The sequence below is a fragment of the Catharus ustulatus genome, chromosome 21 (genome assembly GCF_009819885.2).
Source record: "Catharus ustulatus isolate bCatUst1 chromosome 21, bCatUst1.pri.v2, whole genome shotgun sequence".
Taxonomy (NCBI): Eukaryota; Metazoa; Chordata; class Aves; order Passeriformes; family Turdidae; genus Catharus; species Catharus ustulatus.
The window spans coordinates 7,145,507-7,158,638 of NC_046241.1; the positions used below are offsets into that span (position 1 = coordinate 7,145,507).

The 13,132-nt window shown below is 59.1% G+C and overlaps 1 protein-coding gene across 4 annotated transcripts; it reads left to right on the forward strand.

Annotated features, from left to right (window-relative positions):
- The first annotated feature begins 2,634 nt into the window (after positions 1-2,634).
- On the forward strand, positions 2,635-10,137 carry BARHL1 (BarH like homeobox 1). Of its 4 annotated transcripts, none has more exons than XM_033077419.2 (4): positions 2,635-2,945; positions 4,265-4,958; positions 8,005-8,227; positions 9,843-10,137. In XM_033077419.2, exons 2-4 carry the CDS (start codon positions 4,508-4,510, stop codon positions 10,135-10,137), a joined length of 969 nt encoding a protein of 322 aa, XP_032933310.1. In that variant the 5' UTR covers positions 2,635-2,945; positions 4,265-4,507. The 4 variants fall into 4 exon arrangements, with proteins under 4 accessions (XP_032933310.1, XP_032933311.1, XP_032933309.1 ...); XM_033077420.2 differs by lacking the exon at positions 2,635-2,945 and adding an exon at positions 3,481-3,660; XM_033077418.1 differs by lacking the exon at positions 2,635-2,945 and adding an exon at positions 3,678-3,884.
- The last annotated feature ends 2,995 nt before the right edge of the window (positions 10,138-13,132 follow it).

The window sequence follows — 13,132 nt, forward strand, 5'->3', positions numbered from 1 at the left end:
AAGACAAAGGACATGAAGAACCCATGCTGAGCTCACTGCCCCTCAGATTCCCAGCCAAACTTTTAACCCCAAACATCAAAGAGTTCTTTATAGCATTACACTGCAACGCTCAAGATGAAACAACAAAGTGAACTACAAGGACAGCTTTTCTTACCCCTCAGGACAATGAAGGTTCTGCAGTGGCTGCTCCAGCACTTCTCATACCCCATCCTGAGGGCAGCTTGTACCTCAACCTGCCTTTTTATAAGGAAGGAGCTGTAAAACTCCACCCTGCCCACACCTGAGCTGAAGGAGGAACAAAATCACCTACTCCACACCAGGAAAACCCTGGTATGTGGTTGCCTCTTTTTAGTATAGGCCTGTAGATAAAACCCATCTAAAATAATGAGAGGGATAACAGCAGGGCTTGCCAAGCTGGCAGAGGTGGATTATAACCAAAGACCTTTCCCACCTCCCCAGGGAGGGAGGAAGCTGGGCTTTAAATGACTTGTCTTGCTAAAAATGACACTGTTTATGAGAGTGTGAGATACCCAGGCATGAGGTTTGTCCTTCTGCCTGCTGGGAGCCACAGCCAGCTCTCAGCCCAGCCACAGTGTCCGTGTCCTCCCTCCTGAGCAGCCCCTGAGATTCCCTGGGTGTGCTCAGGGAAGGAAGCACCTCCAGAGAGTCCTGCCTGCCTGGGAAGGGCTGGCAGGGAACGATGAGAACCAAACCCCTGTAGAGCTGCTGGCTGGGACAGCAAAACCACCAAAAACCCCAAAATCATCAGACAAATAAACAAAGTGCATTGAGGAGACACCTCTCAGTGCAGCTCAGAGCCCACAGATCTGCCCCACCGCTCCCGAAATGCTGTGCCCCGAATGTCCCCAGTGTCGCAGCTCGGAGGGACATCCCTGCACCCATCAGAGCCCGAGCCCAACCCGGCCCGGCCGAGCCGAGATCCAGCGCTGCCCGTGCGGGTCCGGGCCCCCCGCCGCCCCCGCTCCTTGTCCTGCAGTGACACCCACCGGTAACCAAAGGGCTTCTACGGCTGCTGCTGCGGCTTCCCCGCCGCCGGGCCCGCCTCCTCCCCGCCTGGCTGTCCCCCCTCGTTCTGCCGCTTGCCCCCACCCCGAGCTCTCCTCTCTCTCCGGGCGATGCCCTCGTTCGGTTACCGGAGCATCCCAGCGGAGCCCGAGCATCCCTCGCTGCGCCTGCTGGGCACGGCCCTCCCGAGCACCCAGCCGGCTTCCAGGGGGAGATTCAGTGCAGCAGAACCTCCCGGGATTCCTCGCTTAGCCAGACCCTTCCAGGACACCGGGCTGTTTCTGGATTCATCCTTGCTCAGTCACCATCACAGCTCAGCAGCCTCTGGCCCAGCTGTGGAAGGGCTGCTGTGGCCAAAGCCCCTGGGTCAGCCCTGTCCCTTGGCCCCAGGGCCAAACCTGCACTGGTGACAGGAGCCAGCAGAGCCCAGCCCTGTCCATCAGCAGCACCCAGCGGGGAGGGATGAACAGCAACTCCCAAAGGTGTCACAGCCCTAAATCCACCCCTGGATTGTGACTGAGGCTCCTGAGGTGACTGTGAATCCAGTTGGCATCAGGGATCTCCTCTTGACTGATGTGTTTGTGAGCAGGAACAGTCTGGAAATCAGGGATTAAGGGCAGGCACACAGAGGGAAGGAGTGTGCACTGCTCAGTGGTCTGTGCACAGGATTTCCTGTCTGTGCTGGGAGCCACAGACAAATCATTGGAACCCAACTTGTCCAGGGTCTGGTGATGTAGGAGGGACCTCATGTATGGGCAGAATGAGGCACATTTCTGTCTTGGGGAGTCTAGTCTGAAACAACTTAATAAAACAATAGTATTAATAGTAATGATAATTTTAGTGTCATTAGAACATGAGTAGCAGTGCATCTGTAGCTGCTGGGAGCCTCAAGTATGGCCTAGGAGTGACTTAACTGTCCCCAGGGCCTTGGCTCAGCATGGCACAATGCAGAACCTGCTCTGGGATGAGGATTGTACCCCACACACAAATACCCCCCAAAATTTTGCACATCGTCGGGAGTTGGTCTAATCTGGGGGTTTCCTTGTGGTTATTTGAAGGCAGTGCTTTATTCAAGAGCCAGACTCACCAGCCCAAACCTGTCCCTGCATGGCTGATCCAAATCCTGGTTCTGATCCCACTCCCAGCCCTGAAGCCTTTTCCAGTCCCATTCCTGGTCCCAAATACAACCCAGAGCGAATTTCCAACCCAAATGCGGTCTCCTGGTTGAATAGAGAGGCTGCCAAACCCAAGCACCAACACAAACCCTGCAAGGAGCTGTCAAACCCCATCGGGGTCTTGGCTCCATTTCTCACCAGTTCCTGCACATCCACTGCTCTGCTCCAGCCCAAAGGGACACTTGGCCGAGCCTTGTGGATGGTGGACACTGCAAAACCGACCCAGTCCCGGCTCTCTGTGCTGGGAGGGACAGGGAGGATGAGCAGCCCCCAGCACGGGCGCGTTGCATCCCCGAGGCGGGGACAGGCTGAGACCGGGGCTGATGCTGATTTTGTTTCTGGGCTTGTCCTGCTCTAAAGTTCTTTTGTTCCGCTGGCCCGATCGCAGCCGGCCCCGAGCCTGCAGGGCCGAGGGCAGGAGGTGCTGGGGGCCCTGCCTGCGCCGCTGCCCGACAGCTGGCAGCCGGGCTGCCCCAGGGGGGGCTCTCCCCTCCTTGGTCGCCTCCAAGCTGCCGGCCAAGGGCGGCTTTGGAAGAGGGACAAGATGCAGCTGACTGGCCGGGAAGGTGGGGAACAGAAGAAATCGAGTATTTGAGAAATAACCAGCGACATCGCTTTAAAGTGACGCAGCTTCACGCACCCGGGTGTGGACGTTTTCCTATCGCCGCGGCGAAGGGTCTATCCACGGGAAAAGCCCCTAAATAAACCCTCGAGGAGACAGCAGCCAGTGTGACCGCGAGGAAGGTGGGAATCCTGCGTGAGCCTGTCCCTCTCCAGCCCGGGAGACCAACATCAGCAAACCCCGACGGGGCGGGAGGGAGGAAAGTTGGTGTCTCCGGCAGGACGGGGCAGCCCTGCCTGAGGCCATCGGTGTTTTATTTAAAACGCGATTGACGGCGGAAAAAATCCTCTCTGAGCGCGGTGCTGCCCAGTCTCAGCAGTCGGTACCGCCGCTGGGCGCTGGCAGAGCGGTGCCCGGTCCGAGCCGCTCCGGCAGCGCCGGGCGAGGGACGCGGCTGCCCCGGCAGCCCCTGGACCTCTCTGCTCGGCCACTACCGATTTCCAGGGCATGCAACGAAATTCGCAACTCCGAGGCTCATCTCGGGTTCAGAGTAGCCGCCTCGGTGCTGGGGGTTGGGGAGGGTTTCGGTGTTTTTTCTTTCCCATTTTTTATTTTATATTTTTCTTTTTTTTTTTTTAATTTTTTGTTTTTAATTTTAACGCCCAGCAAAACTTTCCGTGCTCGGGAGGAACCGGCAGATCAGCTAATTGCGGGGGGAGGCGCGCAGAAAGCAGTAACCCCTCGATAACCCACCCAACCCACACCCCCCCTCCCTCCGCGGCTAATCATCCCATTAAGAGCCCCATCAGCGGAATAATGACAGCAAAAGAGGGCGGAAACCGCCCGGAAAGCGCGGGGATCCGGGCGACAATTAATTCCCGTTAATCAAGCTCCAAGGTGTCGCCTGTTGGGGAGTGACATCCCCCAGAACGCCTGGCGGCCAATGGGCGCCTTCAGCCGGGCTGGGTGGGGGGTGCCGGGGTCCCCCAGCCGGAGCGGCCCAAGTTCAGCTCCTCTCCCCGTTTCCCCCGTTCCCCCCCCGGGGAGGGTGCGGCGCTCCCGCCGCTGGCCGAGGTGCTGAAGGCTCCTCCGGCTCCGGAGCGACTCCGGCGCTGTCCGAGGTGCTGCGGGCTCCGGAGTGACTCCGGTTTTTTTTTTTTCCCCCACTGTGTTGTCCGAGGTGCTGGCGGGGAAGGGGGGCGCCGCGGCGGCCCGGCGACTGGCCACCCCCTCCGCCCTCCCCTCGCCCTTCCCCATTGATTTCTGGATCATTAAGTGGTTAAGGCGCTGCGAAGCCTTCACTATCGATCGCTGCCTCCCCACCTCCGGCTGGGAGCCCCCGGGCTGCCCCCCAGCCCCGCCGCCGCGGCTCCGGGCACGGGTGGGGTGGCCGGGACCCCGGGTGAGCTTGGGGTCCGTCCCCCCTCACCCCACCCCTTTCGCGGCCAAAGTTTGACTCTGCCTCCCTCTCCCCCCCTCTCCTGTCTGTCTGTGAGTGCAGCTGGGCGCGATGCTGAAGACGGAGCAGCCCTGGATCTAACGCGCGGCGCCTCGGAGAGCCCTGCAGCAATTGTTGCCCGGATCCCAGACTGAACTTTGCTCTTTTTTTTTTTTTTTCCTTTTTACCTTGTTTTTATTTATTTTTTGTTTTTCCCTCCTGTTATTGTTAATTATCGTTATCAACCCGCTTCCGCCGCGCCCTCCCCGCCAATGCCCGTGTGAGCGCCGGCACCTCGCGGGGGCCATGGAGGGCTCCACCGGCTTTGGGATCGACTCCATCCTCTCCCACCGAGCCGGCAGCCCGGCCGTGCCCAAGGGGGACCCGCTGGTGGGGGACGGCCGGTCCCCGCTGGAGCTGAGCCCCCGCTCGGAGGGCAGCAGCGGGTGCCCCTCGCCCCGCTCGCCGGGCCGCGAGTGCCTGGAGGCGGCGGTGCCGCGGCCGGGCCTGGATGCGCATCTCCAGCCGGGGCAGGTCTCGGCTCCCTCGCAGTCCCGGACCGTCACCTCCTCCTTCCTCATCAGAGACATCCTGGCCGACTGCAAGCCCCTGGCCGCCTGCGCGCCTTACTCCAGCACCAATGGACCTCACGGCGGGCAGGAGCCGGCGGGCAGGATCCCCACCAAGCCCGGCGAGGATTTTAGGGAGAAAATGGAAAAAAACACCAGCAGCTCCTCCTCGGACTCGGAGTACAAAGGTAAGAGCGGCTCTCCCCGCTGGGCTGTCAGGACAGCCCGGACCCACAGCCCGGCGGTCCCCGGAGCTCTGGGATCTCGCTGCGGACCCGGCTCCGGCGTGCCCCGCTCAGGGGGAGCTCACGGGACCCCCGAAATGACCGAGGGGTCGGTACCAGCCTGGGGAAACTCGGGGGTTCGGGGCTCGGTGGGGCTCGGCCCGGTGGAAAGGGTTGGGGCAATCGGCGCTTCATGGAACGCGCCCGGGGGATGCTCCGGGGCCGCTTCCGCCGCAAAGATCCGGCTGTGCCGCTCCACCCGCGGGGAAGGGAGAAGCGGAGACGGATTTCTGCCTGCGGGAAAAAAAAAAAAAAACAAAAAAAAAAAAAAAAAAAGCCAACCCAAACCAAACAAACCAAAACAAAACCGTAATAAAATAAAATAATCGCGGATACGCCAGCTATTTCCCTGCTCCGGTGAGAAACGAACAAGCCGGTCGGCGGGGTTCGATTCGATTTTTGTTATTTGTATTATTATTTTGGAAATGGTTCCAAACCGAGCAGTGCAGACAGGGAGCCCCGGGGCTGGATGCTCGCCCCGGGCCGGGGGTTTCGGCCTCCCGGACCCCCGCAGCCCCTGCCCGGCCTCCCCCTGCGGCAATCGGGGCAGGGAGAGGAGCAGGAACAGCACGGGGGGATTTGGGGTCTCGCCTCGGAGCAGTTTATCCCGGGTGCCTTCTCCCATCCCACCCTCATCACCTCTGCAAAAAAAGTTTTCCACGGGAAAACTGCGCCGGCTGTTTGTGAGGGAAAGGAGAGGGGATCCGTGCAGCTGGGAGGAGAAAAGGGAGGCGATGGCACCTTGCAGAGCCGCTGAATTTGGGGGGATTGGCAGGGAAAAAAAAAGGGGACAGGCTGAGCCCCGTCCCGGCTACAAATGCACCCTGGGCCCGCCCGGAGCCGCTGGGCTGAAATCTGGTTCATGGAGGAAAAAATATTCACTGAATTGAGCCTCCAAAGGCGGCGGCAGGCTCTGGACAGCACGGGGCGATTTCCACCCCAAACGAAGGACGGAGCCCGGGGTCGCTGGGAGTGCCCCGGGAGGAAGCACCGGCCCCACGGCTCTGCAGGGCACTGGGAACAGCCGCGATCCCCGTTTGTTCTCGCCTCCTACACCCGGCCCGAATTCCTTCAGCTCTTCTCCCCTTGCCCAAATCGCGAAAGAAGCGAGGGCAGAGAAGAAAAGCGGGTTCAGCGCATCCCCCTGAGCCCGGGCCGGGATTGGGCTTTGGGTGGGGGTCTTTTCCCGGAGCCCCTCGGCTCCTGTGCTGTCCCTGCGGCGGGACACGCTGCAAATGGATGAAAAAAAAATCCCTTAAATTGCGAGGGAAGCACCGCTTAAATCGGGGGCAAAAACCCCCACTGCATAAATGAAGGGGGAAAAATGTCTGAGCGAAGGGAAAAAAAATCCCAAACCAGTTTAAAGGGGAGGAAAGCACAGTTTAAATGGGGAGGAAAAATGAGTTAAAACCCCCGCATCAGCGGAGGAGCGGGTGAAGAACCCCGCTCCCAGAGCGATGCTTTTTGTGCCGCTTTGGAAATAGCATTTTCTGGGGTAAAACGCCCCAGATTTACTCCGCAAAGGGGCTGCGAATCTGGGCCTAATCCCCAGCGGCTAAAGCGCCGGAAAAACCTATAACAGATTTTTAATACGTGTATATATATATATATATATATATAAAATTTTTTTTTAAGCTGGGAATAATAACCAGGGGCCGGACCGAGCAGGGAAGCCACCGCCGCCGTTTTTGCGGCCCTTTGGCGAGCAGGAACTTTTTAGGAGCTGAGAATCTGCCCAAGGGCCGGGGGAGATTTTCCTCCTCGGGATGCGAGAACCCAGAGCTGTTTTACTCCGCGATAAAGTCCACAGAAACTTTGGGGCCGTTCTCGGTTCCGGCGGCTCGGGGCTGCTTTCCCGGGAACCGGGACCGAATCTCCCCGCCCAAGGATCGTCCCCGGCTCGTTCTGCCTGCTCGGACAGAGCCGCGATTTCTGGTTGAAGGGTTTCACTCCCCGGTGGCTCAATTAACCGGATTATTGTCTTCCTACAGAGAGAAATCAGCTCGCGTTCGGCTCCAGCCTTGTCCCTACTCATCCCCGCCACCAGCAAATTTAACATAAACCTCTGCTAAAAAAAACAAAAACCAAAAGACAAAACGCCGCCCATTTGTAGAAATCGAGCCTATTTGCTCCATAATCTCCTCCAGGAGGGTGGAGAAGGCGAGCACAAGCAGGAATTTATTTTTCCCCTTTTATTTTTGTTTCTGCTCCATAATTTTTCCATCACCCTCCAACATTTTGCGGCGTAAATTCCCGCATCGCTCCGCCGGCTAACGAACCGCCACCAACCCCTCTTATTTTAAAAATAAATAACAGCCCGGACAGGGGGTTGCGAAGTGCTTTCCCCGGTGTTTCGTTGTGCGCCCTGGAGAAGGGAGGTTTGTTCCGTGCCCCGGCAGCATCCCTGGGAGGACGGAGGCTTCTCCGCGGAGGGGAGAGGCAGGACCAGCACGGCAACATTCCCCTCCAAAAAATAAAAAAATGGGCTCGCAATTTTCATTTTTTGGTTGGTTTGTTTTGGTTTTTAAAAAAGAAAATTAAAAAAAATTTAAAGAGAGAGAGGGAAAGATGGATAGAAAAAGAAGGAAAGAAAAAATATCCAAGCACCGAGAAAGCCTTTTGAGTTTGAGGGAATGAGCCCAGAGGAAGGTCCTGCCCCGTGAGAAATGAGGGGGATCAGGGGAGGTCTGGGCAGGAGGGCGCCGGGGCCGGGCTGAGGGTTCTCTCGGCACAATCCAATGTTCCTGCTCCGATCTCAGGCCCTCGGGACGGGGAAAAGCCGGGCCCGGCTCGGGAACCCCCTCGGGCAGCCGCGGTTAAAATTGACGGGGGTGCAGAGCAAATGCGCTGTGAGCCCCACTCGGAGCCGAGCCCCTGAACTGGGTCACCCCCTCTTCTGAGGGTAATTCCTTCCCTGCTCTGACCTGGCCTCTCTTCCTCCCTCTCTCAGTGAAAGAAGAAGGGGACCGAGAGATCTCCAGCTCCCGGGACAGTCCCCCGGTGCGGCTGAAAAAGCCGCGCAAAGCCCGCACCGCCTTCACCGACCATCAGCTGGCCCAGCTGGAGCGCAGCTTCGAGAGGCAAAAATACCTGAGCGTGCAGGACAGGATGGAGCTGGCCGCCTCCCTCAACCTCACCGACACGCAGGTGAAAACGTGGTACCAGAACAGAAGGTAAAAATGCACCGCTCCCTCCTGCCCACAGCGCCGGGATCCCGCCCTGCTCCCCTCCCCGGCCGCGCACCCCGAGCCAGGCAGGGCTGTTCACCCCACAACCACCCCGTTCCTCCTGGCACCAGCACAGGGGTGATGTCCGGCCCTTCCCCGCCTCTCCCGGGGCTTTTTACCCCGACGTCAAGGGGAGAAAAGCGACGCCGAGCAGGGCGGGTGTGGGGCGGGGGGGACAATCCGTGCCCCCAGCCCCGGCAAGGAGGGGAGGCAGGACCGGGCGTGCAGCTAAACACAACAGCATAACACATCGGGCCATTAATAATAGATACCAATTACTGCTTTGGGCATCAATAATTAACACCCTTTACAGTAATTACACAATTATTATTATGATGAATAATTTACTGGTGGAAATAGGTTTTAGCGCTTCAGCGACAAATCTGTAAAAGGGCTGGCGACGTGGTGGCTTCATGGGTTTGTGGGGACATCGCCAGCCCCGACCATTGCCATGGCCACCAAACGAGGGACCCCCGGCTGCAGCCCCCGCCCTGTCCCCTCGCTCGCTGCAGGGTTTTACCCTCCCTCCTCACCATTTCCAGTCCCATCTGCAAAGATCCCACCACGTCGGAAATTTGGGGAAGTTTAGGGGAGGCGGGGGATGCTGTGATCACCCCTTTTCTCCCCAAATCCTTCCTGCAAGGACACGCCAGAGCCCAAACTGTGCTCCCAGCCCCTTCTCCAGCCCGGCCCGCCGGCGGCGACATCCTGGGGCCGGGGCTTCTCCACGAGATCCGGCACACACACATGATTATATATATATATATGGAGCTATATAAATATATATATATATAGATATATATAGACATGTCTATACCGATATATACGCATATAAAAATGCATACATATATGTATGTATATTTAGACACAGAGATGTGATAGATAGATAGATAGATAGATAGATAGATAGATAGATAGATAGATAGATAGATAGATAGAGATACACACACACACATATATCTGCCGCAAACGAATTCTCCGGGACCCTGCCCCACGCCTGTCCCCCCGTGGGACTCCCGCAGCCTCCCGAGCGGCCCTGCCCAGCCCCGCAGCCCCGGCCCGGGGAGAGGCTCCCGGAGCCCCGGGCCTCGGGCCGGAGCATCGCGGTGGTCGCAGCATCCGCGCCCAGCTCACGGATCCCCCCCATCCTCGGTTCGTGTGACAATCTGGGATTTACACCCCTAGGAAGGGATTGAAATGTTTGTCGCGATTTTTATCGCTGGGATCCACGTCCCGCCGTTGGATCCCAGCCGGGCTGTGGCTCCGGTGCCCCCGGGAAAGCTCCGTGGGCGCTCACTGCGGGCTGAAGGCGGCGGGAACGCCAGGGAGATAAGCTCCCTCCCCCCATTAATGGGGTCTGCATCCCATCCCATCCCATTAAATCCCATCACATCCCGTCCCATCCCGTCCCTGCCGTGCTGGGAGCCAGGGTTGGAGCGGGGATGCGCGATGAGAGCAGAGCCGGGGGAAAAGGGATATGCAAAGGGTATAAAGAACCCGGGAGCGGCTTTGGGAGCATCCCTCCCCTCCCTGACCCCTTCTCTCCACTTGCCCCCCCCAGGACCAAGTGGAAAAGGCAGACGGCGGTGGGCCTGGAGCTGCTGGCTGAGGCTGGCAACTATTCAGCCCTCCAGAGGATGTTCCCCTCGCCCTACTTCTACCCGCAGAGTTTGGTCTCCAACCTGGACCCCGGCGCCGCCCTCTACCTGTACCGCGGACCCAGCGCGCCGCCCCCCGCCCTACAGAGACCCTTGGTGCCCCGCATCCTCATCCACGGACTGCAGGGCGGCAGCGAGCCCCCGCCGCCCCTGCCCCCGCTGCCCGGCGTGCTGCCCCGGGCCGCGCAGCCCCGGTGAGCCCCGGTGAGCCCCGGTGAGCCCCGACCGCCCGGGCACCCCCCGGCCCGGGGTGGGGGCTGGAGGGGCCACCCCACACCTCTGGGGCCGAGAGCAAGAGACTCCCACTCATCCCCAAATATATATATATATATATATAAAATTATAAATGAGACCACCCCCTCCTTTTTTAAAATAATATATAAAGAATGCAAGAATCGAGGACAGGATGGAGCCGGCGGAACTGCCCCTTACCCCGCGGGGCACTCGCCACCTTTTACCCCCTTGTGCCCCCGACGGGCAGCGGGGCCGCTGCGTGTCCCCACCCCGGCGTGGGACGGGCGGGGCCGGATGCTCCGGGGGGATTTCGCTTCTCCGCCCCCTCCCCAGGAACAGGCAGGGGAGACGAGCCACACCTGCCACGGGCGGCTCCGGGGAGACCCCTCCCCGCTTTCCCGGCTCCCCGGCCGGGTCCCGCCGCCGGGAAGGACCGTGGGGTGGCCGGGCCGATGGCCCCAGAGAGACTTTGGGACGTCTGTAACTTAAATTAAAATAAAAAATACACCCCCCCAAAAAAAAAAACCCTAAAAAAAAAGTTACAAAAAAAGCGCGGTGGAATGTAAATACGGTGCAAAATGTATATGAATTATTTATTTGTGAACCCTGAGGGCGTATTTGTGTAAGTGATTCTTGTCAGTCTGTATCCCGGGGCCGGCCCGGCCGGGCGGGGGGCGCGGGGGGGGCTCGGGGCGCCGCGGCCGCTCCCGCTCCCCCCTTTTTTAAATGTGGAAATAAAACTTCTTTACAAACAAACGGGTCTCGCCTCCGCCGGCCCCTTCTTCCCCTCCCGCTTATTTGTTCTGGCGGAGCGGCCACCGCAGAAGGAAAGGGAAAAGCCAAGAGGAGTTTTCCCACCTCCCATCGCACGGAGCCCCCCACTCCCCTGGGCTCGATGTCCCCCGGGGCTCGGTGTCCCCTCTAGGCTCGGTGTCCCCCCCTTGAGCTCGGTGTCCCCCTCCAGGGCTCGGTGTCCCCCCCTTGAGCTCGGTGTCCCCCCTGTCTCGATGTCCCCCCCTGAGCTCGGTTGCCCCCTGGGCTCGATGTCCCCCTGGGCTCGGTGTCCCCGCCCAGAGCTCGGTGTCCCCTCCTGGGCTCGATGTCCCCCCACGGCTCGGTGTCCCCCTTCGGGTTCAGTATCCCCCAGGGCTCGGTGTCCCCCTCCGGAGCTCAGTGTCCCCCCCTGGGCTCGGTGTCCCCCCAGAGCTCGATGTCCCCTCCCCGGTCTCGATGTCCCCCCCCCCGGGCTCGGTGTCCCCTCCCCAGGGCTCGGTGTCCCCCTGGGCTCGGTGTCCCTCTTAGGCTCGGTGTCCCCCCTGAGCTCGATGTCCCCCCCGGGCTCGGTGTCCCCCCGGGCTCCGGCCGCAGTGCCGGCATGCGGGACGAGAGCTGGGGGAACGGTGCGCGGTGATATCCGCCGACTCCGGTGAATTAATAACGCTAATCTTAAGTGTATAATTGCCTAAGTGCTTTAAATGATCGCTTTGGAAAATGGATTGTTTCCACCCTTTAAAAGTGTCGCTCATCTGGCCGCGGCCGGCGGGCCCGGCAGCTGGTGCCCGGGACAGCCGGGCAGCGGCTCTCGGGCTCGGGGAGCCGACAGATGGGCTGCGGGTCCCCCCGGCCCCGGCCGCTCCCCCCGGCTGTCTGCGGAGCCCCCCCGGCACCCAGATCCCCCTGCCCGGCTCCCCGGGCCGGGTCCCAGCCCGCTGTCCCCGGAGCTCTGCCCCGGCACCCCCGAGCCCCGCGATTGTCGGCTCGGCCAAATGCGCAGCCACGCCTGGGGGCGAGAGCCCCCGGCCTTTGTGGATGGGGCTGGTTCTTTGCATGTGAATGGGGGAGTTTGGTAAATCCCCGGGACTCGGCTGGAGAGGAGGAGGAGGAGGAGGAGGAGGAAGGGGGGGGTCGCTCCCAGCTCGGGGTTAATGAAGTGGGAAAGGAGTCTTTCAGAGAGGCCTGCAAACAACCCCCTCCCCGGGCAACAACCCCCGTCCCAAATCCTACATGGATTGACTTAAACCCAGGGGATAAGTGCTTTAAATTAATCTCATTGAATAAGAATGAGGCCAAACAAAACTCTTTAAAATCATATTAAAAATCTATCAAAGGACAACTTGCAGTGGGTGTGCTTTTCATTTTGTGAGCCCAAAGGCAAGGAGCATACAGCAACCTTCCTCCCATTTACACAGCAGGAATGTGAATCAAAGACATTCTCTAATATTTAATTGTCCTTGTAGCCATAGCATATTCCTCCTCTTACATTAATGAAGTACAAGGCTTCGTTACACGTTGGTAATTGCAATATTTAAATTTGTCATTTCACATCTGGAAGGAGCTGAAAACTCCCTTGTACCAGCAGGTCTGAGCCAGCACCATAACACAGTGCCTGGGTGCAGTTTGTGCTACAAGGATGGTAGGAGAGAGCAGGACAGGCTCTGCCCTGGGAGGGGGAATGGCTGTTCTGGGAAAGAGAGAAGAGGGGATGAGAGAGCTGGAGCTGTTTCTGCCAGGGAGATCTCACAGCAGAGTCAGGCCTCAAGGTAAAAGAGTTCAGGGAAGACAGCCCAGGCTCTAAGCAGAGAGCACAGCACTTGTGTGTGTGGGAGGATCTCAGCAGCCTCAAAAGCTGCTGAAGGACCAACCTCAGCTCCAGCTGTGTGCAGGGACTGGGATGGGAGCCTGTGTCCCACGGCTCCCACCAGCTCTGACCCTGCACCTACAGCAGCCCCTGAGCAGGCTGCAAATGGTTCCAGAGGATGGTGCCAGGCAGGCACAATCCTGGCAAGGCCCCAGGGGTAGGACAGGCTGTGCTGGGCTGAAATTACATGAAACAAAAAAAATGGAACAGCTCAGAAGCACCAGTCCCAGCAGGGAAACCCTTGGAGTATTGCACCAGTTCTGCTCCATGGATTTCTCCAGGGTGCAAAGTCCAACAGACAAAGCTGCTGCTGGTGGTCAG

What these genes read in the sequence shown, in the direction of transcription:
- BARHL1 (XM_033077419.2), top strand. Translation starts at nt 4,508, where the DNA reads ATGGAGGGCTCCACCGGCTTTGGGATCGACTCCATCCTCTCCCACCGA. An exon ending in CTCGGACTCGGAGTACAAAG is followed by an intron (nt 4,959 to 8,004) that starts GTAAGAGCGGCT and finishes TCCCTCTCTCAG; the next exon opens with TGAAAGAAGAAGGGGACCGA. An exon ending in ACGTGGTACCAGAACAGAAG is followed by an intron (nt 8,228 to 9,842) that starts GTAAAAATGCAC and finishes TGCCCCCCCCAG; the next exon opens with GACCAAGTGGAAAAGGCAGA.